The sequence below is a fragment of the Nanorana parkeri genome, unplaced genomic scaffold, assembly GCF_000935625.1.
Source record: "Nanorana parkeri isolate BGI_ZX_2015 unplaced genomic scaffold, ASM93562v1 scaffold870, whole genome shotgun sequence".
NCBI lineage: Eukaryota > Metazoa > Chordata > Amphibia > Anura > Dicroglossidae > Nanorana > Nanorana parkeri.
In genome coordinates, this window is record NW_017307138.1 from 666,902 (window position 1) to 694,564 (window position 27,663).

The 27,663-nt window shown below is 39.1% G+C and overlaps 1 protein-coding gene across 1 annotated transcript in view; it reads right to left on the reverse strand.

Moving 5' to 3' along the window:
* MUC6 (mucin 6, oligomeric mucus/gel-forming) overlaps window positions 1–27,341 on the reverse strand; it is a gene marked incomplete at its 3' end in the record, with an annotated part of 50,960 nt that extends 23,619 nt beyond the window's left edge. The window contains exons 1-9 of the mRNA XM_018565652.1: window positions 27,281–27,341; window positions 14,488–14,529; window positions 12,053–12,290; window positions 11,118–11,244; window positions 9,037–9,124; window positions 7,971–8,080; window positions 7,675–7,882; window positions 3,419–3,541; window positions 1,102–1,222 (exon numbers count right to left, since the gene is read on the reverse strand). Coding sequence (XP_018421154.1) covers window positions 1,102–1,222; window positions 3,419–3,541; window positions 7,675–7,882; window positions 7,971–8,080; window positions 9,037–9,124; window positions 11,118–11,244; window positions 12,053–12,290; window positions 14,488–14,529; window positions 27,281–27,341 — 1,118 coding nt within the window. The remainder of the gene's footprint in view (window positions 1–1,101; window positions 1,223–3,418; window positions 3,542–7,674; window positions 7,883–7,970; window positions 8,081–9,036; window positions 9,125–11,117; window positions 11,245–12,052; window positions 12,291–14,487; window positions 14,530–27,280) is intronic.
* Window positions 27,342–27,663: the final 322 nt, after the last annotated feature.

Consider the following 27,663-nt stretch of genomic DNA (forward strand, 5'->3'; position numbering starts at 1 on the left):
GCAATCTGTACAAGATGAACTGACATTGGCAAACTCTGACACAGCAATTTAAGATGTCAAAGCAGAGTTATCAACGCTGTCAATCTGTCAGGAAATCAAGAGTTCCTGAAGTGTTGGAGCCTTGGATATCTTGGCTGCTAGCTGTTGCTAAATCCCCAGCTCCTACATCATCAATCTCCTAATCCAGCTAGTAGAAATATCTCACAAAATCAGAAGTGAAATCCACTGGATAGTTACATTTTTTTTTCTTATGTGTTTACATTTCAATTAGAGCTATTGCTACCGAGCTCAGTAACCAGATTTTTTTTCAATAGAGCAGCTTAGTATAGACAGGTAAACATGTGTAAAAGAGCTTAGAGCCCCAACTGCTGGATGGAAATTATAATGCAACATATTAAAGAGAACTGCAGGCAACATTTTTCTTAATCCTTGCAGTGAAGCTACCCTGGCTCTGCAAGTGTTAAGGGCTCGTTTTCTAGATGCAAAAATAACAAACTTATACTCATCCGAACCTTAGAGCGCTCCCTTCAGCCTATCTCCTATTCCAGTGATGGAATATCCCTCGGTGACCTCACGTTCTATACACAGTGTATTGGACCTAATTATTCACAGGACCTTAGACCGCTGCAGTGGAGGAGGAGAGCGGCTCCAGGGACCGGCCTAACAGCAAGCCGGCTGCGAGTTTCAAGTAAGTATAACTTTGTTATTTTCACACCTAGAGGAAAACAAGTACTTAAACCTTGCATTGCAGCCAGGGTTAAGCAACATTTTGCCCAGAGTTCCTATTTAATTATACATACTGTACATATATATATATATATATACACACACACACACACACTCTTCAAGTAAAAAAACACACTATATGTTCAAATAATAAATAATAGATAAGCGCCTAACTAACAGTATGGATATTACAGTTTGATCTTTGTGCCAAGTGAAACAATGTGTGACGCAGATTACAAAGCATCAGTCAAGTCAGTGGACCAACACCTGCTGCAATTGTGTAACTGTCTCTGAGTGAAAGATGTCGACTCAGAATACAACAATGTTACACAATGGATGGAGAAACTTTCCTCATTGTTTAGTTTGCTTGCTCACCAAACACTGCAATCGGTACGAATGTGATCTCCGGGACTGTAGATTTGCCCATTGAAAAAACAAGGGCAGTCGCTGACAGGGACACACGTGTTGTCTCTAGACAGATCATCGAGGACAGTTCCTGGAAAAAAATAGGATGTTCAGATGAAATGTATCTAGAAATATCTGGTAGAAGTATCTGGTAGAAAGAATAGCATATGTGGTATCAATAGCAAACAGATTATAGCCAGCATTTTTTAATTGTAAAACTATAGAAAGGGTTTGACTGGACACTACCATCACAGACATTTGTCTTTCTTCCATTTTTCAACTGGAGCAATGACTGCCGAAAATGCAATGGCAGCATGGACTACTGTGTTTGCTCATGAGTATATCCAGATACAGAGTATATGTTACAACTGTAGAGATAGTGGACAAGAAGTGCTGTATGTTAACTTCACCAATATTACACTATTTTTATAAAATGTCATGCTCTGTCACTCCTGGAACAATTAAAGCTTTGGTCTTCTTAATGAAGTTATATGAACCTTCACATGTTAGTTGAGGTGTAATTTATTTTGAATGGCATCCCAACTAACTAAAGGATCCATTTATCAATGTTTTCACCCAAGATTCATACAACTCTAAACCACAATTCACCCATTTCACATAAGATTTAACCGTAAAATGGGTAAATCTTGGATGAAAGTCATGTGAATCTTGGGTGAAAACATTGATAAACGGACCCCTTCGTTTGTTGGTGTGGCATTCAAAAATCAAACAAAGCAACATACCTGAGTTACAGTTCTTGCAGTGCAGTAACGCAATATCATGTTTTGTTGCATTTCAAAAAAATGTTCAGGTGTGGTTTATGCTCAAATAAAAGCTTTAGGCAACGCATGTTAATCCATGTTTTGTTAGTGTGAACCCAGCTGACCGAGAGCAGGTACTCAGATAAGGACTACTGACTTTCTTGTTCTGCATACTTTTTCCAGATCAGCAAATTAAAAAGTATTAAGCTAGTGGACCAGCATAACAACATTTACAAAACAAGAGGTTCCATGACAGGTTTACTTAATTATCTAAATACATTAGATATTTATTTAAGCTTGTTTCCATTCATTTATATGTCAACCCTATACTGATAATTGTGTTTTTAGGTGATCCTCTCATGTATGTGTGCTGCAGATACCATGAGTTGAGTTTTTGAGGGAATAGGTGTTTCCAAGGATAAGCCAGCATTAGCTCCATCATCCTCCCACCTCTCTGTAAACATAAATACATTAAACTCTCTGTTATCCGGTATTTAATTAACCAGAACTATCATCTAACCAGAAAAAATCCCCTGTGTACTTACTGTTCTGCTGACCTACGGCATGTATTATGCTGGAAAGGAACGTGTGCCTATTTGTCTTATTTTGTTTGAAGAGTGTCTATTTGTCCTAATTTGCTTTTGATTACTGCATTTCAATATTATTATGAAGCCAATACAGAGTTTATGTTATGGTAAGGTATAGTAGGGGGTATGGCATTAGTTAGACCTATTTTTAATAGTAACTCCCAAGCAAACGAAACTACATTTATCCGGAATCTACCATACCCCGTGGATGCCAGATAACAGTGAGTTTTGCACTGTGCTGAGTGTTCATGTTTACACAGGAAGTTCATCAGACTAATGCCTAATCTATTGTTGGATTATGCCTATAGCTGACTCTGAAGTCTATTGGCAGCCCAAGTGTCCGGGCTGGCAGATCTCCCCTCAGTAATCATGCCTCTGCCCTTTATATTGGCTTTAGCTTAGCCCAGTCTAGGTTAAGTCTGAACAGTGACATTGCACAGCAGCAATGTCTCAGGTAATAAATGTAAGATTTGGCCAAGGCAGCATAACATCAATGCTTGTGATAAAGCCAAAAATAATATATTGTGGTTGTGCTTAAACTGGAATTTCTGGGGCTAATCTCTCCACTGGGATCTGTAAAAGGTACAAAAGCTATACTACTAGAACTCTGGTGTTCTCCCATGGCTATTGTTTTAAATAGATTTTTGCTTTCAGAGAGAGAGGCTCCCAAACTCTAAAAAGGATCACTGATATCAGGGCAGAACCTGTGGACCATATAGAGTTGTAGATATGACCCAAACTTTTCTGTCTCATTACCCCCATACAGTACTTAAGACAATATCTTGATGGATTACATGCCCAGCATAACCCTCAGGAACTCTAAGGATCTAATATCCTACATCTCCCCCCTACATGAGCAGATTAAGTTGTTTGCATATAGTCCAGTGAACTTTGGTAGAGCAGGACCTTTTAGGTTTAAATTCATACTGTCTAAGTTACCTGGTGGGCAGAAGCAGCCATAAACACAGTGTGAATTACATGTGTATTGAGGGTTCGAACAAGTGGGGCTGCAGGGACTTGCACATTCTTCATAAATCTGATTGGATGGACATGTGCCCAAGGCTATAAAAGAAGAAAAAACAAAGAAGATAATAGGTAACATACACATCAGTAAAGCATAGCTTTAGTATATATAGTATTATAGTATATGTCAGTGTTTTCTAAGCCAGTATTCAGGGACCATTTAAAGTGTATCTAACCTCAAGAACAAAAATTTAATATATTGCAGCTTACCAGTCCTTAGATGTGGTGACTGCATTCCTTTGCTTTTTTTAAGGCTGTTCTCCTGTGATTTATCATAGGCTTTGCAACAAATGGATGTAAAGGTGACCTGCAAGATAATATGTAGTAGGGACCAATAGTCTGATGTAAAGAGCGCAGAGAATTGCTCCCGTGTAATATAGGGCCCATGGGACCCATGAGCAAGTCATGTTCATTCCATTTCTTGCAGAGATGAGAATTATTTAAAATCTCTGTTTAAAGTTTGAGTATATCCACCGCAGAAAAGGAGTGGAATTCACTCTCCATTTGTCCTGGTGACCATTCACCAGGACTAAAAGGGAGGAAAAATGAAACATTTTGAGTTGTAACTGAAACAGGAATGCAATGGAAGCTGTCTAATGAGAGGGCACTTTTTCTGGTTAAGGGAATATTCTCCTTACTTTGGAACTTGTTGAAGCAGATAATAATACAAAAGGGTCCCTTGAGTATAATTCATCCTCTATCGTTGTGCTGAACTTTGTCTGTAAGGTTTTGTATGTTGTGATGGATCTAGAACTATTCCCCAGTTTGTTGGGAGCCTACTGAGACTTTTTTAAACCTTGAAGTCTGTGTAGAACTGCCATACCTCAGTCAGGGGTAGGTAATCTCGGCGCTCCAGCTGTGGAGAAAATACAAATTCCATCTTGCCTTCTGGAAGTAATGCCTGTGCCTGTCAAAGTCTTGCAATGGCTCATGGGACTTGTAGTTCCACAACAGTTTATGTGCTGTGGTTGCATACCCATGTCTTATATCCTCCCTATACCTAGTGAAACTACTCTCAATCCTCTATCAGTACAGGTATTACAGCATTCTTAGGAACTGACAATCAAAATGACAGATTGTGAAATCCAACCATATAATACCCCTGTAATAAAAAGGCAGGCCAGCTCATTATCCAGAATAATTAAAGTAATCATTCCATAGTGTAGTGCTATAAAAAGTCAAATATTGAATTACCTTTATGTATTTTAATGACAATAGTTTATCTCTGCAGTAAGGAAATTAGTGTTGCATTGTATTGTGTTTCACTGTAATTATAATCATACAAAAATGTATGGTTTTTAATTCACTATTTGGCTATCACATTTTAGTCATCGCCCTGCCTACATGATACTGGGTCATTAAAGAATTTTGGGAAATTTCCTTTTTGCTGTTCACCATAGCACCAGAAGTCTGATATATTGTTTCTCATGGCATTTCATAGCTTAATTGTTTGAAAGAGCGTGCTCTTGCCTATCGTTTTTTCTCAAAATAACTAAGAACTTCAGCTAAGGAGCATGAGCAGGAATCCTAAAGAACCTTAATGTTGTATCATGTTTTTGTTTTTTTAAACTTGTACTTTGATAAATACACTACATAGCCTGAAGTACATGGGCATCCCTCCAAATAATTGAGTTCAGTGGTTTCAATTGTAGAGTACTGTTCTTGCTATGGCTAAGACACAATTGTGGGCTTCTGACTGGCAACAATCTGGATAAGACTATTTCGATCTCACAACATAAATGTGTAAAATGCCAGGTCCATACAGATATAGTTAATGAGTTTGGTGTTGAAGAAGTTGAATGGCCTGCACAGAACCCTGCCCTCCCCTCACTGAACACATTGGGGATGAATTGGAACAACAAATGTGAGCCAGGTCTTCTTGTTCAACATCAGTAACTAAACTCCAAAATACTTTTTGGCTGAAAGGATCCAATTCCCACAGACACACAGTTACGATCTCATGAAAAGCCTTACTAAGAGATTGAAGATTGTAAGCTGCAAAAGGACGGTGGGAAAATCCATATAAATTGCCATGATTTTGCCCCCAGCAAATGTCATCTCATTTACATAGGGTGTTTCCTGTTTTCCTGGTTCTTGGCTCTTATCTGGTTCCTGGTTCCCATCTCATACTGTGTATACATATACAGTATGGGATGATTATTTCTACTGATAAAGAGATGGAAAAGGTTTGTGGTATGATATGATTATTTCTACTGATAAAGGGATGGAAAAAATTTGTGTCCAATAATTATGCAGGGTAAATGCAGCCTGTACTACCTATAAGTGCATGCTTACTGTGCCTAATGGTAAACCCAGTCCCAAAACCATTAAATCAGCTTGACAGGTAGGCAATTAACATTTTCAGAAGGAGAGTTGAGAGGGATACTTTCTCAGGAAAGGATTCCTTTGATATGTTGTCTGTTGACCACCAAATCCATTTTCCTATTTTAGAGTATGCCTATTGCTGACTATTAAAGCTCTTTCATCCCCTTTAAGTTGTTTCAGCAGTTTGTTTTTAGCCCTTTTTAATACAAGCATCAAATACAGAAATCTGTAATACAAGAGAATTGCACAAAAAATTACAGTGTGCTAAGATGCGTGCAATGCTTGTGAAAGAAAAGCAAATACCCTTTTTTGTTGAAGTTTTCCTGGGATAGCAGGGCCAATAAAATGAATGAAGACTATAGGATTATTATTAGAAGGGATGCAGGTCCACTTCAGTAACAATCCTTACAGGGGTTAACAAGGAAGTATATGCCTTGCGGACGCTGTATTTGGCGCTGTGATTTGACCGGCCGGTCTTTGCTGTTTTAACTGTAAGTTCTCTATGTTTTTTTAAAATAAATGTGTATACTTGCCACACCATGAGGAATTTTCTTTTATGATCCCACCAATGCTCGAGTGACTGGATACTGCCGGATAGAATATCTTGAATGTGGACGTATTTGATCCATCTACACTGCTTATTTTCCACAACAGTGGGGTGAGTGCGCACCCCAGAGGGGGATTCGTGGACACTTGCACAGCGGTGTTGGAATACTTCTGTTTGGGCTTCGATTTTACTTTGGACTTTATGCACTATTATCACATTTGAATTTTCGTTTGATAGACTATCACCGATTATTGATCATGATCTGATTATGTTTTCATTTTAGCTGATACACAGCTACACAGTGAATTTTTCATTTATGATGCACTTATCTGTTTTACCCTAAATAGTTAAGGGTATTGTTACATGGTGACACTGAGATCACTTAGCATTGATTGCAGTTTGTCCACATATTTTTTGCTTATTTGTTTGAAGTCTTTTTTACACATTTTTTATATTCCTGAAAAAGGATCACACTCACTACAGGAGAGATTCAGCACAATCAATATATGTGTTGTATATGAAGCACCTATAGCGCTGCACACTCATTTTTTATAGGATTATTATTGACCAGTGTTGCAGTCCATGTCCTGACTGACCTAAATGGTCAGTTACACAGAGGAAAGCACTCATGCATAGTGAGGAGCCTATAAGATATTTGTACACCTATCACGGTATAATACTTGGCAAGAACAAATTCCAAATTGTCCCTTTTTCATTCTTGTATGTTCAACACAATGGTAAGCAATGAAGCAATGACCAGTCACAGTTAATCTTCTGCATGATTGTGCTTCAGATGACACAGTGGGCTGAACTGAGAGTACTAAATCTTCAACGGGGCCGTATTATGTCTACTGTCAGCCCCCTACTTTATTCCAGAAAAATATTATGGCACTCTGGAACTTAACACTATAGTTAAAATTACAACTTTCAATTTTAATCTCAGATTAAAGGGCCACAAAACATTTCGTGAAATTTTTAGCTGCAAAAGTATGTAAGGATGTGCAACTTATCAACTGGAGAACAGCTAGGGGCGCATTCATTTTTACCCCCTAGTTAAACTACTGAGGGCTGTATAAAAGGAGTTAGAGGGCCACAGAAAACCAAGTATGACATGCCTGAACTAATGAAACTTCTGGATGGGACTTCCTGATATAACACAGAGAAGAAATTATTACATGGAGGATTTAAAGGGTTACGTCTAAAGGGTGAAAAGTCCCTTTATTATGTACAATGGAGAAAAATTAAATGGACTAAAACTTGTCACATCTGTTTTTTTTGTCTGTTCTTAAAATGTACTCACAGCACAGGTTCTTGGTCCTCCAGTTGCTGACTGGCTGTGAGCACAAGGCACATCTTGTAGAGTACTCCGAAAGGGTTGCACATGCACAGTTTCTGTCCCCTGGGATGTCACATTCCTGCAGGTCCTGCTGGCACCTTTTAATAAATGGAATCTTCGATACCATACAAATAGTAGAGACTTGATCCAGAAGATTATAACAATCGGTTAGCTAGAGGAAACACAAGTAAAATTCAGTCAGTTCATAGTTTTCTAATACAGTACTGTGAATGTGAAGGTTAATTAAAAAGTCAACTTACATATTGATGATTGTTTAACATGTTTATCTGAGGAGCCTGAGGAGGGCAAATTTCATTTGGGTCATCAATCTGCTGCAAACTGGCATACTGATAAGGTGTCAACATTTTTCCTGTAAAACAAATTAAGGAGGGTTATTTACTATCATTAGGAATACGGACACTTTCCTGGGCTGTAAGGAAGGTTACACTACTGTTTGATAATTTATCACATATTAAATGGAAGGGTTTAAACATAGTATATGCTAAAGTTTATATATGGACATTTGAAGGAAGTGTTCGATATTTTGTATTAATTTAGGGTAAATGTTTTTTCTTTCTGAAGTGTTTTTCATTGTTCTAAAGCATAATGTGGAGAAAGAATATATCTTAACCTTTCTATGGACTTCACTTTTAGTCTGATTTGAACAGTAGTGGATTATATAGGATGTTTTGGATGCTCTAATATAATAAAATTGTATGCACCTAGATATAATGATGTACCTTTGAAGTGTTTTCTCGAACCCCTTTCCCCCTAATCACACACACACACACACACACACACACACACACACTTCTTGGTTGACTTCAAGAGCTTTCCATCTTTAAAACAACCAGCAAACCAAGGGAGGACTGTACTGGGGGCCTTTGCCCCCTGGACCAGTGTTAATAAGATATGTTTGACTGGTGGGCCAGAGTAGAGATACATAACCCTGACATCAGTGCTGAACCTGCAGTCAGTGGCACATGAATGGCATTATATATCTAGCTGCTCCCTATTCAAACCTGTGGTCACAGTGTCTGGCAGAGGGAAGTTTTGTAGCACAGGCTTCCTTTGCGTCTCTGAGATGTCATGTGACCAAGTGCCACAAAGTAAGCTGTTGATGCAAAATATGAATCTGTACCTATCATGAAAGTGCTACTTGGTTGTATTTGTTCCCCAGGCAAAAGATTCTTACTCCTTTCCTGCAGCAGCAATACATGGTGTCTGCTATGGTCATCACTCCCAATATGAAACATTGTTTGGGGTGTATGTTATTTCATAATATGCTTAAAAGGTTGCATACCATAAATGGTTTGGGAAGCTTACCATTCACCAGAAAGTCATCCTTGTGGACACCATTGAAGTTCCCACAAAGTCCGCATGTTCTATTCATGTAGTTTCTGTCCACTTCCACCTATTTAGAAAGAAACAAAATTTAGATTAGGACCTTTTGGAATATTAATAGTAGTAGTGTTTCTATATACAGTAGAACATTTATATGCCCATAGGAATTGCTTCACCATGCATCCTTTGTTATCTGCCATTAATAGCTTACGCTAGAGTGAATAAAGTAAACTGGATTTTTTTTTCACATTTTGATAATTGAAGTGAATATTCACACAATTTAATGCGTGAAAATTCAGAATTCCTTTAGTAAATCAGCCTAAAGACCCTTTCCCACCCATTGCATTCTGATGTGTTTTTGAATGCGTTCAAGACACATATACACAAAAAATAGTGGTTTTCAATGGTGAAGTCCACACCAGTATGATGCATTTAAAAAAGTAGAGCAGGCTGTATTTCTTCACACCGCAATGTGTGTAAACATGTGTATCACATTTAAACGCAATGCATCTCCTTTCAAAGTAGAAGTGATGGAACCCCAAAAAGCAAATGCATGTAAACGTATGTAAATATGTTTGTTTTAGATGTTTTTTTGTGTGCGATTTAGCTGAGGTTTTGGTGTAAATAGGCCCTAATTATCTAACAAAGCAGATCGGTACAGAAATTCTGAGCCTGGCAGTGTCCCAGCCACATAAAGACATGCTACACCAGTGGTACACAACCACCCTAGGGGATATAAGGTCATATAATGAGGGTATTGCTTTGTACGATTGATTAGATTGCAAATATGAATGCGATTTGATGATTATTACAAATAATATGAATGATTACTTTCTAAAGCTTGTTTGCTCTTTAATTAGATATGTACCCGGGGCTTCTTTATATATTGCATATGTATATAAACACACATGTTGAGCTTCCTGTTTGGTGGCTGTTCTTATGACATAATAATAAAACCAATGACACAACAAGCACATTAAAAGTGAAACATCATATAAAAAAGACGTTCTGTTAAAGGAGAACTATGAAGTGAGTGCTTTTCACTCACCTCATAGTTATAGCCAACCTGTGACAATGAGACTGTCACAGGTCGGCTCAGTAGATCGGGAGGTGAGCGAACACATACCGGCGTTCGCTCACCTCTCGAATCCTGTCACGGCTCTCTGCCGTGACAGGGGAGGGTCTGGATAACCCCCTACCCGCTCCGCCAGCGCTGACTGGTGGAACGGACGGGGGAGGGGGCGGGTACAGCTGGCTCTGCCTCTAGATAGGCAGAGCCAGCTGTCAGTCACACAGCTGGGCGGATCCAGACATAATTGTCAGGATCCGCTTCAGCTGCGGCCTCTCAGTATACCGGGAGCTACAGCTCGCGGTATACTGAGCCTAGGGTGACGGGAGGACGCTAGTTTGTGTCCTCCCGTTACCCTAAGGAGTACTATGGGGAAAAGACTTAACCCCATAGTCCTCCTTTAAGCTGATGATCTTTTCTTATGAAATATTTAAAATAAGGATGGATGTTGAATAAAGCCATAATGTCCAGTGATTGCAAAGTTATCCATAGATGCCAGATAGGTAGGGGATTTTTCTGTCTATTGATGTCAGCAGACACCCCAGCCTTTTGTTTATAAAGGAACATGAAATTGTGTGTGTTAACAGTTTTTGCCTTTGAGTAATAACTGGGTTATCTAGTGAGCTATACCTAGGGCTATATAAAAGTACGAGTACTTGTCAAAATGCCCTGTTTTTTCCGCCCTTACCCTGCAGCGCCGTAAGGCGCCCGCCTTACTTGCCTTGCGCTAGCGCCGGGCCTGGTGGAATGGTGAAATCACTGATGGAGGCTGCAGTAGTGGAACAGAGGGGAGGTTGAAAACACGGACCACCTGATAAGCAAGTAAACTACCTCTTCACTAGCAGGGATCTTTTGCTTGCTTTCTTGAAACTGAAAGGGTCGCTTTATGCTAAATTATAAGAACTATAACAGACATCTCCTGTAATGTTGGTTCATGGGATGGTCAGATTTTTTGGACAAACCTGTAATATTACCTAAGGTTACCCCAACTTACCATGATATTGCTGTCACTGCTCCATGTCACAATCAGCTCAAATCCTTTTTGTTTAGCAAACAGCTTAGTTATAGCCCCAGTCTTCATAATTTCAATTCCACTGGTCATGTAAGGTAGACTTATTTTCCTAGCAAAAAAAAAAGACGCACTATAGAAATAACCAACTAAGGAAAAGATATTACGGTATGATCATATTCGAATGAAATTAGTTAGCATATATTTGGTAAGCCTGACAAATGACAGTGGCTTAGTGGTTAGCACTTCTGCCGTGCAATACTGGGGGTCCCTGATGTGTATCCCAGTCTAGATACTGACTGCAAGGAGTCTGTCTGTTCTCCCTGTGCGTCTGTGGGTTTTCTCTGGGTACTCCGATTTCCTCCTCTGCTGTAAAGTTAACTGGCTCCTGTCTAAATCAGCCCTGTATATATACATGTGAGATAAGCACCTTACATTGTAAGTTCCACGAGGGCAGGGACTGATGTGAATATACAGTATGTAATTCTGTGTAAATTGTCATTGCTATAAAAAATACTTGTTATAAATAATCTAAAGTTGACAGTTTTGTTTCTGTTTTGGATAAACTGGGGAAGGATTGCTGTCTGTGCCTCTGCTAGGGAGATTCACATATTCTATTTGTCCTGGTGATCACTGTCACCATGAGTAAAAGTAAGGGAAAAATATAAAAACTTTAGTTGTCACCACAGAACGAACATAGGTGAAATCTTCTGAGGGGCACACTTGTGTCAATGACAACTGACAAGGGAGGAATTAATTTGCCTCCTAACTTACGGAGGTTAGGAAGTGAATGAAAGTTTCACCACGGAGACACAAGCAGCTAAGAAATGTGATAAGGGTTTTCAGAACTCCATTTTCTAGCCAAAACTAAAAAGAAAAAAAAATGGCTTTAGATATACTTTAAATATATTTGGACTTACTTTCCCATGATTGTGATTGTGTTTCCATTTACAACCACGTTGATTGCTCCAACCTGTATCATAATCCTGCTAATAGAAGTTCCACTGGACCTCTGCACTTGGACATTAAACTCAGGGGAGTTAGTGCTACAGACGGTGGCAAAGACATAGTTGCAGGATCCAGTAAACTCATAGAGATCATTGTCAAATGTGAAGAAGTGATTGTTGCCCCAGGTGGAGCAAGTTCCTTTGTTGGAGCCTAGAAAAAGGCAAAGATAATAAACAAAAGGTTACTTATTTATAAATGGAAAGAAATGTGTCATAACTGATTAGTTTACATTATATAATATTAATACTACTAATAATTTAGTTAGTATTAATTAGTTAGTAAATATTTATGTGCTAAATATTTTTCAAATTCATAATTGTGGTCTACTTTTAATTTGTATCAGTTTGCAGGCTAACCACCTTAGGTTGTTAAAGGTAAGTCAAATTTGAGACACAAGTGCAACTGAGACAAATTATAAGCTAAACGATTGAGTTGGATTGTAACATGGCAAATAAAGGAATAAAACGAGTAAAACAGATAAGATGTGTTGGTGTAAAGTAGAAAAAAAAAACTTACAGGTTGAATAGTTAGCAGGGCCTACTCCAAGACCACCAATAAAATAGTCATCTGTAAAGAGGAAAGGTTAAAGTAAACTGTTGTGTAAACTTTTATATAAGCAAAGGCTTAGCTCTACTAAAATTGAAAAACATATGTGGAGTGATAGTTGTCCATCTGGTGAAAATAGAGAAATACGTAAAAAAACACACACACACTAGATAGGGAGGCCGATATACTAAAGGAGTTACAAATCTTCACTCAGTAAATTGTTTGCAAATTCCCTTCAATTATCCAATCATGTAATAAGCAAATTGCTGTTCACTTTAAATACCCAATCATGTGCTGATGAAATAAGTAAGAATAAGTCAGGAATCTGCATTTCACATGATTGGATGATTAAGGCAAATATTTAAACAATTTATTAGGTGAATACTCAAATCTTCTTTAAAAAAAATCAGCCCAATTACCCTGGGAACCTGGGAGCTTCAGTGCACTTAATAATGTGAGATATGAATGAAATCTTGAAATTATTTAAAGGGAATTTGTTGCTAGATTAAGCAATAATACAAGATGTCTGTGTAAAGGAATGAAATAATACTTACCTGTCCCATGCTGTCCATCCTTGCTTGCTTAAAACTTTTCAGCATTCAAAGCTTTTGGGTGTGTCTATTGCCTGGTCACCCACAGTGTTCTGGTCCCTTCCGCCAACTCCCAACATCACTAAGGCCTGGTTCACACCTGGGCGTTTTGTAGCCCGTTCGAACGCTCTGCAAAACGCTCAAACACAGAAATCCCATTGTTTCCTATGGGTATGGTTCACACCTGGGCGTATTTCAGCCCGTCTGAACGCGCTACAAAACGGCCTACGCCCAAAGAAGTACATGTACTTCTTTGGGGCGTTTTGGTCTCGCTTTTCCATTGGGATACAGCCAAGTAGCCCACAGAAACGCGCGTTTGCCGCATGTTTTTTTTACCGCGGATCGCGGTAAAAATGCGCGACAAACGCGCATATTCAATACGCCTAGGTGTGAACCCAGCCTTAAGGACACAATAGTGACAGAGGGGTGACAGAAGGAACCACACTATGGAGCAAATCTTCACTATAATTTAGCAAGCTTAGCTCTTCAAAAGAGTGAAGATCAGTGGCACAGACAGGGGGGCAGGAATCTATGAATTTGGGATTTCATCCATTTTTCATTTTAAATTGTTTAAGGAAAAGTGCTGCCAGAGACTACAAAATGCATTCTGTTACCTCCAGGGATGTTCTTCTGTGCCCTCTAATTTAAAGGCAAAACTTTTATTAACCATTGCAGTGGGGCTAGGGTTGCAAGGGTTAACTGCTCATTTTGGACTAGGGAGGAAAAAAAATGTATACTCACCTGATCCTTGGAGCTGGCTTGCTCTTCGACTGGTCCTTCCAGCATCACTCCCCCTCAGCTGCAGCGGTCTAAGGTCCCTGAGTCATCACATTCTATACACGATATTGTGAGGAGGCCGAGGGACATGCCATTGCTGCAGTATAGGAAGAGGCAGTTGGAAGGGAGCACTGTGACAGCCGTCCGGCTCAGAGGTTAAGGTAAATCTAACTTTGTTATTTTCCTCGCTCGGCCAAAACAAGCAGTTAAGCCTTGCAGTGCGGGGGTAGCCCCACTGCAAGGGTTATTAAAAGTTTTCCCGGAGTTCTGCTTTAATCTCACTTGTGGTGTCTGCTCTTAGGCAGGGCATTTACTTTTAAAGATTAAATTATGTAAGGCTCACTTTACAGAAAACCTGAATTGCTTCATAATAAAGATAAATGATTGCAATAGTAAAAGTAGCATTTTATATGGGAATCTGAACATATACTTACTGTCAGTTGAATCATATTCTGCTTCTGCTGGATCACTGGTATCTGTAAAAAGCATAAAAATAAGAGGATCAAAAATAAAGCTGTATATTTTAGGCCGGAGCTTTACAACTGTTATTACATTATTTTTTAGATCTAATTAATAAAAGTGTTATGTCCTTAGATCAGTAGATGTATTATCACATTAAGGGCAGCGCAAGGCTCTAAAAGTACTATTTTTTGTTTCTTTTAGAAAAAGTTAGTGAAAGCACCGGAAATAAGATGTCATGTTAATTGATTAACGTTTTTCTCTGGCCAAAATATATTTGTTTAGTTTTGAATTGAGTAGTGATTAATTAAAAGCTATTTTGCTGTCTGTGTAGATATCCCAGGAAGGAAGTGAGAGGAATGGCAGATCCCGTGACCTGTAAGGAGAGGGAGCCTTGACAGCTGGAATCATGCAGTGAGGATGTGGTCAGTAAAATGGACCCCTTCTGTATAAGGGGGTGTAATCAATTATTAATTGGGGGATAGCTTACAAAGGCGGATACAAGTAAAGTGTTATAAGTGGGAGGAAGTGGGCTTGCTGGCCTCTCGGGAGTCGACCAGCATGATGAACATCCCCGCCCACTCTCCCTTTTTTTTTCTTTTATAACTTGTCCCAGCTTTGTTGGCATGTTTTTGATCTTGCCAGCTTAATCGGTTACCACGTTAACTTTGCATCAATTCTTTGATGGTTAGACATCTGTCTAGAACTGAAGGTGAAGACTGATTTTCTGCATTGTGTTATAAAGTCATGATGTTTGGTGCTCATGGTTTATCAGTGACTGGCACGATTTAATGTAAACAGAAAAGAGTTATGTTTGATATGATTATAATACGTCATTAAAGCTGTGGCCTTGCCCTTCCAACAAAGTTATTTTGTCTAGTATTCATTGGCAGTCGGAGGGCAAAGGTAACAAAAATATTTTCAATGTAAAAGTGTTTAACTATGATTCTCAGCAGTCAAGCTATTACCAGTTATGTTATGACAGTTATCACATTATGACCAGAACATGGGGCCTCATTGGATGATTTCCCCTTACATACTGTTCTGGTGACAACAACTTTAATTTGTATTTGGATCTCCTATAACTTTCTTTCCTGATAACAATGGTTGTCAGAAGAATCAGAGATGGTAACTCTCCCCAGCAGGGTCAACCAAAAAAAGAAAAACCTTATTGAGACTCCAATCCTTCCCCACTCAATCACAAACTGAAAATAAAGTTTCGTCTAGAGATGCAATTTCAGGGTTGGGGCCATTAAATGTAATAAATGTGAATTAGGCATCTAGAAGGCTATGTTTTGTGTCATGATCAGGTAGCTGTTACATTATGGGTACACCCTACATTATGGGTGCCTGTTTAAAAAAAAAAGCACAAATAGCAGAGTTATGCACTCAAATCAATATTTTCAGAAGCCAGGTAGACCCTATTCCCCAATTTGGTCAATGTAATATGAAAGAATGGCTTGATTACTAACAGGAAGGAATATGGAGAATGGACTCCAACCTTGCAAGCCTTCACCATTCATCACTACAAATGCATAGTTTATAAACAGTGGCTGTGTAAAAGCACTCTGTACAAAAAAGACAACCAGTCAAGGCTCTCACCATTGGACAGCGGTATCAGGAATCGTTGAAATGCTGTAAAAAACAAAACAGTATTTTACAACTAGGTGTGTGCTCTGACAAAAATAAAACTGTGAGATATCAATTTCAGTGATAGTACTAAAGAGCCAAATATATCACATAATGTTATTGCAATACAAACTGAAACACCGTTGTCTTAAAAAGCAGTTTTGATGTATCACGTAATTGTATCTTGCCATATACATATACTGTATGCAGGGCTCAAAATTTCCACTTGCCTGCTCGCATTTGGCAAGTAAAAATAAAATGAGGGCGAGTGGAAATTTGGGTCTCCAAGTAGCGGTCCAATCCCGGCCCGCAAGCCGGTACTATGTGGCCCGCAGCTCCTGTCAGCTCCGGCTTCCTTCGGCCGGAGCTCTGACAGTTCTGAGCTTTAGCCGAAAGAAAGTATGTGAGGAGAATCGCACAACTTTTGTTGTGCGATGGTTGTAAGGTGATTAAAATTGGACAGGCAGATCGTACTTGCGATGATTGCAGTGCTCAGCGGGCAGTGTGCACATGCGGCATTCGTCTTCTGACCACGCCACCAACTCGCCAAAAATCGTACAATTTTCGGCAGGTTTTTCAGCGTGCTTGGAAGACGAACGTCGTACGACCTTACAGTAGAAGCGGTCGCACGCTGCCCATACACCGGCCGATTAGCAGGTGTATGGGCACCTTTAGTGTATGTGTATATTAGGCCCCATTCACACCTACAGTATATTTCAGGTGTGATTAGGGATTCCTGCATCAGGAACTTGCGTTTCCCTGCAGCAGGAATCCCTAATCTGCCGTTTACAAGCGGCAACTATCATAAGATAAGAATAAGAATTTTTAAGAGGGTATGTTTAGGGGCGGAGTTAAGGCCGGGGCAGGGTAAGGGTTAGGTGGGGCAACTGGTGGCTAGTAACTCTTAAGGCCTGGCTAGTAGTTCAGGGCTTGAAATGTTGAGCCCGGCTATATGTATACACACACATAAACACATTCTGCTATGGGTGATATTAATTTTGTAGTGCTAGTACTACTGGAGCACATTGGAAATTAATCAAAGTTTGGTGAAGAAAAACAAAAAGCCTGGAAAGCCTAATAAAGTGACCTGCCAAAGTTACATGAACGGCTATCCTCCAGGACCGGGACCTTCTTTGCTGCACTAGCAGAGAGAACTTCATGGGGCATTGCAAGCTCCACACCATGGTCCGCATTTTATGAAAGGGCTGTCAAATGCAGACCATGATGTGGACTTGCACTGCGGAGCAGAGAACTGCTTTCTATTATGAATTGGCCCTTATATATTTTTTCAAAACACCATAGGGGTTACTTTCTTAAGCAATGGTATGGCCTTATCATGCCATACTGCAGATTAAAAAAAAAAAAATGTATTGTACAGTGATGTGCTTTATAAATGTGCTTAGTGTTTTGCCAGCTTTGGCACCCTGAAGCAGGTGGAGACCTTTTTAATGTATGGACAAAACATGTGGAGAGAACGGTAATATATCCTGTCAAAATTACATTGCCAGCTTTCCTCTAATCATGGTGATCTCTCTGTGGATTAAGGGGCATAAACCCTATATTCTACCACAGGCTCCACACCATGGCCCATGTTTGTTAAATGGCCATCAAATGTGGTCTGATGGTGTGCATAGCCTTGCAGAGTATAACAGAGAGTGGATAATGACATCTGCTTTCCATTATGAATCTACTCCATAGTGTTAGCAATCAAAACAGCTTCTTCCTAATATTTGATAAGTTGCCATGGAAACAAGAATTCAAACATTTTTGCAACACTAAAATCATAGGAGAGAAATCTATTTTACTTACATAGCCTATGGTTTGGACTTGAACCTGGGGGAAAAATGATGTTTAACCATAATTAGAAAATATAAAATAATGATGAATAATATTAAAATATAGATAAAATATTTATTTTTATTTAAAACCAGCAAATGTGTTCATGAACAGGGTAATTTTTGGAGCCTATGAAGGTGGTTGATTGTGGTAATATTACTAGTTGTGACACTTGTAAGACATATTTATTATTATATTATACAGTATATATCAGTCAACATCACAGTTGGTTGGAGATTCTGAACAGTGACCCATATCAGAATTGATATAGATCATATATGATTATATAACCACTAGTGGGAGCAGACCTGTCATAAACCAAGTGCCACTAGCAAGGGAAATCTCAGGCCCTATTCACACCTGAGCGTTTTGTAGCTTGCATGCCTAAGTGTTACAATGCTAATAGGAGGAACCCCATTGTTTCAATGGACCCTATTCACATCTGAGTCATGTACGAGCGACAACAAGCTTGAGCGACGAGCTACAGGCGACATTGAGCTGTGAGATGTGAACAGCTCCATTGAAATGCATTGGACAAGCTACATAAAATCGATATCACGCGGAAATATGCTCAATTTCGCGGCGGTAATCGTGCGATAAACTGCTCAGGGCCTTATAGATGCAACTGCAAAATTGAAACAACTGGATTATCAAAAGATTGGGTTAAACCTATATGACTGACACTGTTCATAGATTCAAGCCATCCTTGTAGGTGGTGGAAAAATCCTTTAAGAACATAATTCATTACTTGGAAGGTTGCACTGTAAATCTGTTTAGTTATTACTAAAAAGCATCACTTCAACTTTACATCCTTCTGTGTTAGTGTTGGGGGACCTTTTTCCAGTCCGATTGTTTTCTACTAACAACTTAAAGTTACACTAAACTCAGGAGTTAAATTAAAAAAATGCATTCAAGTACCTTAACTATTAACTACAGTAGCTTATTTGTGTATCACTCAGGTGTAGATCCTCAAATCATCTCTGAATTGGTGCTGACATTGTTCTTCCTTCTGGAAGGTGGCTACTTTTGTTACCCATGGTCCCTGTGTGTGTTATAAAGAAGCCACCGCTCCAAGCTTGCTCCCGTGATGGACTATAATCTCAATTCCAATTAGTAAACTAAACATGAGATTCTTGATTTGAGGATCTACAGCTTAGTAATGCACTATTAAACTACATTTTTGTTAATAGTTAAGGTACTTGAATGCATTTTGGCGACTTAACTCCTGAGCTTCGTGGCTCTTTAAAGTACATGTGAACAACTAAACATCTAGCATTTCATCTACATCATCGTCAGATTCTGTAACCAAAAATAATTAGAAAAGTATTTGTACACATTTAATTACTTAGGAACAACTTGTCAACCTAACCCTGGACTTTTAAGAAATGATAGAGACTCCGCTTGTGCTGGAATTGGTTTAGGTGTAATATATTATCTGCTCTTAATAGGATTGCTGTAGATTGGCCTGGCTTTCAAACCTTCACCTCATGTATCAAATTAAAGTATTTTTTAATGACTGCTTGAAAGCACACTGCTCACACAAACAATTATCCTTCAGGTGACTAATTTAAGCTATGTTTATACAAAACCCAACAAAAACCAGCAATGAATGCATCACTTGGGAAGACTGGCCATGTACTGTATAGGTGAAATAGAGAGACTAAAGAGACATACAAATCACTACTGAAAGCCAAAAGTGACCCATCACCTGTGTTTTTCTATTTAGCAGTCAAATTAGGAAGAAGACTTTATTGAATTCCTGTACTGTGACACTTCAAATACCAAGATATGGAAGACCCAAGGCTGAAATCACTAAGCTATAGAACATATGTGTAATGTGTCACAATGATCTTTATTTGCAGCTTTGTACATATGACAGAGATATGTCTGTCTAGGGCTAGACTAGGGAATCTCAACTCTAAGGGGTCTATTCACGAAGCTGCCGAAGGATCTAGCCGTAGCTAGCTCCCGAACGTGGCCGAGTCTTCTGCTCCCGGCCGCCAAGGAGAGAAACACTGCTGTTTCTTTTTTTTTCTTTATTCTGACACGGAGCGATGTCAGAATAGAAAAAAAATAATAAATTCCCATTGGAATGCATTGCTACATTCCTATTGGCTATTTCAATTTGCAATGGCCAATAGTAAACTAGCATTGTACCCGCCCTCTGCTGCAGTTCTCCATCAGGTCCATCAGCAGAGGGCGGGTACAATGCTCCCGGCCGGGAGCGGGAGGCTCCCAGAACGAACATGCTGAGCATGTTCGGCCGACCCGAAGCCATGTGAAGCAAGCCGATGTACGGCTGATTTCAGTGCTCGGCTCACTTCACTTGGGGTCGGTTGTTCACTCGGCTGCCCTCAGCAGCTTAGTGAATAGACCCGTATGTGATTTAACCACTTGTTGGTAATCATATTATGCTATATGGCCAACAGTTTGGGGAAACCTAAACATCACAGGTATTTAAACCTTTTCGACATCCCAAACCATAGATATTTTTATGGCATTGGCACCCTCTTTGCAGTTATCACAACCTCCAATGTTCTAGACCAGCTTTCCGCAAGATATTTGAGTGGGTATGTGGGAATTTGTGTCCATTAAGACAATAGGACATTTGTGAGGTCAAGTAGTTAGATTAGAGGCTTGGTTCTCAGCTGATGTTCCAGTTCATCTACAAGAGGTTTAGTAGGATGGGGTTAGGGCTCTGTTTAGGATGCCCTTCAAGCTAACAGAGGTGTACTGGTCAGGTATCCACAAACGTTTGACCATATAGTGTGTCAGCACGTAGGAAACACTGTACTGTTGGGAAGTGGGAAAATAGTATAGTAGCTAAAGATTTAAAGTGATACTAAATTAGGAGTTACATTTTAAAAATATATTCAGGTACCCTAACTATTAACAAAAATGCAGCTTATCTGTGTATCACTCAGCTGTAGATCCTCAGATAATCTCTGAATTCATGCTGACACTGTCCTTCCTTCTGGGGGGTAGCTACTTTTGTTCCCCATGGTCCTTGCGCATGTTGTAAAGTAGTCACTACTCCAAGCTCACTCCCGTGATTAAATACAATCTCATGTTTAGTTTACTAATTTGTATTGCGATTGTAGTCCATTACAGGCGAGAGCTTGGAGTGGTGGCTACTTTACAACACACACAGGGACCATGGAGAACAAAAATAGCCACCTTCGAGAAGGAAGGACAGTGTCAGCAAATAAGTTCCAGTTTTGTTAATAGTTAGAATATTGAATACATTTTCTAAATTTAACTCCTGAGTTTAGTGTCACTTTAAAGTCATCCATGAAATTTAGCCCCTAGGGAGCATTTTAATGCTGCTACTCGTTCTATAGTAAAATGACTCTTGCCTGCTTTTAGATAATTGCTTGAAGAACTTGCAGCCAATTCATGAATTGCAGCTGGTGGAGGAAGGGAAAATGTATGTTTAAACTACAAATAATGAAAAACAGACTTATATCAGCTTATAAATACTAATATGAGTTAGGACTAAAAGCATGCATACAGAAGCATGTATGCAGAATCATAATCAGCATATCAACTTTTTGGTTAACTGTTTAGCTTGATAATTAGCTTAAAGTGTATGTCTGGGCACAAAAAAAACATATTCAGTACATCTCTGACATAAATAAACATGCCCCGTGATTTGTCTAGTTAGAAATGCTGTAAATACAGACAAATACCTGATTATACTTCCAGAAATTCAGTGAGCTTCTAAATTTCTCTAGTGAGTTGACAACATTACCTCTGATGCACTGCAATCCCAAGAGGAGAACTCTTCTAGACTGTTGGATTTCAGTGCAGCAGAGCCATTGTGTTGTTCACTACAGGATTTTAAGAACTAACTTTTTTTTCTGTACTTTTTCATTTCTGCAGTGTTTTTAAAGAGACAACACATGGTAAAATATACATATATTGCAGAGATGTACTCGAAAAGTTATTTTTTATTATTTTGACTTGACTAACCCTATTGTACTGAGATTGCTTTGTGACTGTACTGTCTGCCCCATTTTGTAAAGCGCTGCACAAACTGTTGGCGCTATATAAATCCTGTATAATAATAATAATATTGATGGGTAGGTTAATACACACTATTTCTCTTTTGCTTGTTTGCTTTGGGCTGTTGCAGTTGGTAAAGATTACCTCGGATTACATATATAAAATGTAATATCATTCAAATATATTAACCTCAGCCACAATCCCAATATCCAAAAAGTTCCAAAGGTGACAAAAACATATTTCCATTTTTTCACCGATTAGTTGACAGTGAATAAATGTGTATGAATAGAATTGTGTAGATGTGAGTATTGCAAATGCCATTATTTTTACTCAGGTAGAGTATGGATCCAGGTCTGCAAGAAGGAAAGTGATGGCAGTGTGGTATAGAATGTAGGTTATAGTGTGTACTAATGCTCTGCTCATCCCATAAAGCACTGAAGCATTGGTTTGTGTGTGTTGTGATGTCCTATTGTAATTGTTGAATGGTATGACTTGTCTTCATGTTCCTTTACTACATACCTGTGCTGCCCAGCAAGATGCTGAAGCATAGGAGTAAGAAGAGGTTCATTGCAGTATGCCTGTAGCCACCCCTCTATTTTCGGCTGTTCCTTCCAGTCCCCGATTATACCCTTTTCTATGGCAGTACTGCTGCTGCCCGGGGTTTTGGTAAAACTGGTCACGCCGACCTTAAATGTTATATATAGTTTTTTTGGCACCTCCCTCCCCAGAATTTGTTACGTTAACCTAACAGGATGTGCTCCTTATCAGCCTTTATCCTTAAGAAAAATTGCCAAATGCAATGGTAAATGCATTAACTGATTATCTCAATTTCTTCACCAGCACCAGGATGCAGTAATGGCTCTAATGTGTATGTTCTAGGCCTCATATTTACTCACAGTATAAAAGCATTTTTTCAACAAATACTTTGAAAGCTTTGAGACTATTGTTAGATTGTTCAGAATATTTCACCTTGCAATTCTAGAGTAAGTTTTTATGAAAACTGAAGAAAAATAAAACTTTTGTCTATAGCAACCAAACAGGGATTACGTTCCTACATTCCCTAACCTTCCATGGGAGAATGTAAGAAAAAGTCTGACCAGTTGTTTTGGGCAGTAGTTTTACCTTTTCATTGTGCTAGGCTTCATAAATAAGCCCTATGTGTTCACCAATATAATTATACATATGGGAGATCACTAAACTTATTCCGGCAACAACTTGTTGTACAAAGTGACCATGCATGGGCAGATAAAAAGCAGTAAGTGTATATCGTTATATGAGAAGGCATTGGGAGGGATCAGCAGAGGCATATTGGCATTCACCAGTTCTGGTATAGACCAGAAAGTATTGCTATATGCTGGCCTAGAAATGTACATTGACACTGCTTTATAGGATTTTGTTTTAGCTCAGTAATGGCATTATTGGAGTTATACAATCAACAGTTGTACTGAGATAATATACCTTGGCATTATTGTCATTAAATGGTCACCCTCTTCAGTTAGGTTCATAGTTTGTCTTGTATGGAAAATTTCCTGTGGCATAGTAATTGGAAAATTGTACTTGTACGATCTTTGGTTTATTGTTTGAAGTTGCCAATTATTGTCTTCAGTGTATAGTTTTTATCAAATGTCACTCCATCAACACGGAAAGTGGTCTTAATGTTTTGACTAATCACCAATGGCAAAACCACATAACTAAATGACGGTCCATATGGTTGGCTCTCTAAACCCAGTGTAGAGCCTGCGATATACAATTCCACAATGACATTGTTCATAAGGAACCTACGATGTGTGATGCAGGTTATTTTTCTCATACAATTAAAAGTGATAACATTTACTTTTAAAAGTTCAACAGTTAAAATTCAAAGTATACTGGCCAGGGGCGTCCCGAGGCCGGGTGACACCCCACCGTTACATCATCACGCACGTGCGTGACGTCACCACACGCGTGCGCCATGATGCCATCGCACATATGCGGCCATCTTTGTTATGGACGCCGGCAGAGAGAGGAGGCAACGTTCACAGGGTGGGGTGAGGTATGCCGCTGGGTCCCCTCCTCTCTCCTGACACTGTCGGGCTCTCGGTCTATGACCAAGTGCCCGACTTTTTAGAGGGGGTGACACCAAAATGACTGTCAGTGATTTAGGTGTCGCCCCTCCAATGGTGTCACCCGGGTGTGGGCGGCACCTCCCCCCCCCCTTGTGACGCCACTGATACTAGCTGTCCTGTGTAGAAGCCTGTGATATAACATTTTATAATGGTTTTGCTCATGGAGAACATAGCTTGTACACTGCAGGGTTTTTTTCTTTTAAAATAACAGCGAACCTGTTTAATCTGTAAGCTTCAATTAAAAGTATACTAACTATTTACATACTAAGATACTAACAGAAATTAGTCTTGGTACATGACAGTGTTCTTTAAACCAATACAAAAAGTCCAATGGAATGCTAGACATGTGCATCAATACACCACTAATCGCATCAATACACCACTAATCGTTCATTCAACTGACCATTCAGTCTAAAACAACTGACTATTGTCTAAAACAATCATTCAATGTTGGATGTTTAAAGTAGTATTAAACTCCCCATTTTTTTTTTAAATAATTCAGATTAAAAAAAAAATACATTGCCCAGCAAAGTATTTCTTCAAACTTTTGCCTAAGCACTTAGTCATCATGTTTCCAAACAGCTGCCTCCAACTCTCTCAGATCAGCTTCCCTGAACTTCCTGTTCAGTACAGGATCACAAGGGACAGAGCAATCTCCAGCAGCTCTCCATCTACTAGCTTGGATAAAGGAAGAGGTAGGAGCAGGGGAGAGCAGGGAGCATGGAAGTGTCTTACCTTGCTGTGTCTGTGTGTTTTGTGGAGCCACACAGCTTCCAAGCACACACAAGGATGGCTCTATAGGGCCCTGCAAAAGAAAGGAGCCACCCTAAAACAGGATACCAGGGCCAGTTCTCAGGGGACCAGCTGCTTCTGAAGGCAACTAAAACTTTTAAGTGTCAAGAAGCAGCATCCATTGTAAGTGATTTCATCAGCATTTAAAATAGTTTTCAAACATTTTGACTTCAATATCACTTTAAGGCTCCATTCACACTGAGTGACACTTACCTCGAGCGGATGTCTGCGCGATCCTTATAGCGTGACTTTTCGGGCGCGACCTTCACTATTGGGCTGCATGCAAAAAGAGCAAAATCGCGCGACATCCACGCAAAAAAAGGGTCCTGCACAAGCGACGAGCTACAGGCGATATTGCGCGGTAGATCTAAAAGCGCCATTGAAAAGCATAGGACGAGCGAGATCTCGCGATATCGCGCAGCAATATGCGCGATTTACAAGCAGCAATCCGCTCAATGTGAACGGGGCCTTAGTGTGCTGCTTGTTTCAGTGTGATCTTATTCAAAATAAAACGTTTTTTGGAAAAAAATAAACAAAACGAAAATGTTAATTTTAGAATTGTTTGGTAGCAACATACACCATATGACTAACTTGAAAATAATTAGCATTTGTCCTACTATCCAGTTTCTTGTATCTTCGAATCGATCCCATGTAATCAGTGAAATGCAATCAAATTGGAAGGGAAAACCAAATGAGAGCTAGATTTAATTTTAATATTGCGATAGAATGCATAATTAAAAGTGCCCTACTTAGTTTCATAAAGGCCCTGAAGGGGTGGTGGCAAAAACGGCTGACATCCCTGAGAGATGCAAGAATCCCCCTATGGGTATTTCCCCCCTCTGATAAACATGTAAAACGGAAAAATTAGTTTTGAGTGTGTAGTTGCAAACAATCAGATTATTATGTGTATGGCCAGTATGGTTCATACAGCATCAATTGTTTTTATTTATTACAGGTATTTATATAGCACCAACAATTTACACAGCGCTTTACATAGTGCACATTCACATCAATCCCTGCCCTCAAGGAGCCAACAATCTAAGGTCTCCATCTCACATGCATACACACAGGGACAATTTAGATCGGAGCCAATTAACCTTCCAGCATGTCTTTGGAGTGTGGGAGGAAAGGGGAGTACACCGGGGGAAACCCACGCTATCACAGGGATGCAAACCAACAACAACATTTTTTAATGCTATATTTGAATGTAAATAATGTGACACTGAATGGTAATAATTAAAATTACAATACCTTTTTAACCTGCGTCCTGCAGCTCCTTCAAGACCAACTAATGTTATCTTTCATTGGCCATCATCAAAAATGAATTCAAGATGTTAAAATAATATCCAGGATAACATTACTTCTTACAATTTACATACAGTATTTACTGACCCATGTATATACTGTATGAGTATACATGGAAATTGTTACCAAACTGTATACTGAAACTGAAAAATAAAACAAGCCTTCTGTCGACTGAAGTAAAGGAAAGTTCTTAAAAACATCATCTAAAGCACATTCTTTACGGTCTAAACCTGAAACAGATTTTTAAGCAGTATTTATGTGAGCTAGTACAACTGTTAATTGTAATGCACAGCTATGTTTATTTGGAGTTGTCCAAGCTTTGTAATTCTGGTAATTGCTTTTCAGTGTTACCTTGGCCTAGACTCAGAGAGATCATTACTCTTTTAAATGGTTATTGCAAACTAATGGAGCCTGAAAGAACCGTGTGATATGTTTGCGCTTATATTGTGTTCAATAAACAAAAACTTTTAAAGTCCTCTTTAGATTGAAATTTTGACAGTTTTCTATTGACCTATTGTTTTGTTTTTCCTCCTTCTGACACATATTTGCATTATTTGTCCTGCTTTATAGTTAAGAATGCATTTTTTTTCTAGAACCATTCTTAAATAAATATTATGTTACAATATTTTTATTTTATTTTTCTCGGGTATATAGAGTATTAATTATTTCATATGGATATTTTATATTTCCCACTTGCAGTTAGCAGGATTTTCACTGAAACCTGTTCTGCCAGATTTCTGCTCGACATTTGCAGTTTTGATCTATTCACAATACACACAGATAAATGGGTCAGGTGCGGGCCACCCCCCAGCTCCCTCTGCTAGTTCGTATGAAACCAACGAGACTGATGCAATAAAAAAATGAGCAGGTTTGCTGGTCTTTGTTATTAGAAAGTCCAGATTTAACAGCCAACACCGTGTCATGTGTAACAGCAATAAAATAAAATGAGATAAAATCAGTTTATAAACTTGTGAATATTAAAAAAATAAGGCTTTCCAAAAACTACTATAGTTTCACTTTTAACAAATGAAATTAATGCATCTCTAATGATGCTTGTCTCATGTGTGGATGCTGCTGCGTTAGGTAAAACAGTTACTTTCATTCATCCCGGACACTGCTTCAAGCACCGAATTTCCGGCGATAAAGCCAACAGTCATGGCTCCAGGACAGATAGTGGGTACACATTGTTGCTCTCCACCTCATCCATACACAAAACATCTTGAATTCTTTTTTACAGAATAGTAAATGGACGAGCAGAAGGGTGAACAATCGTCACAAGCTCTTGTCATCCATTCACAAAACGCCTTGTATTCCATGAAAAGATTACAAAATGTTTTTGTGAAAAGACCAGGGGGAGAGCAGGCAAGCCACTACCATCATCTATGACTGTAAATTGCAGTGTTGGAAGTTCACTGCATACAGTAGTCTCCAGGATGAATAAAAACAATAGTTTTACCCAATGCAGCACCATCCACACAT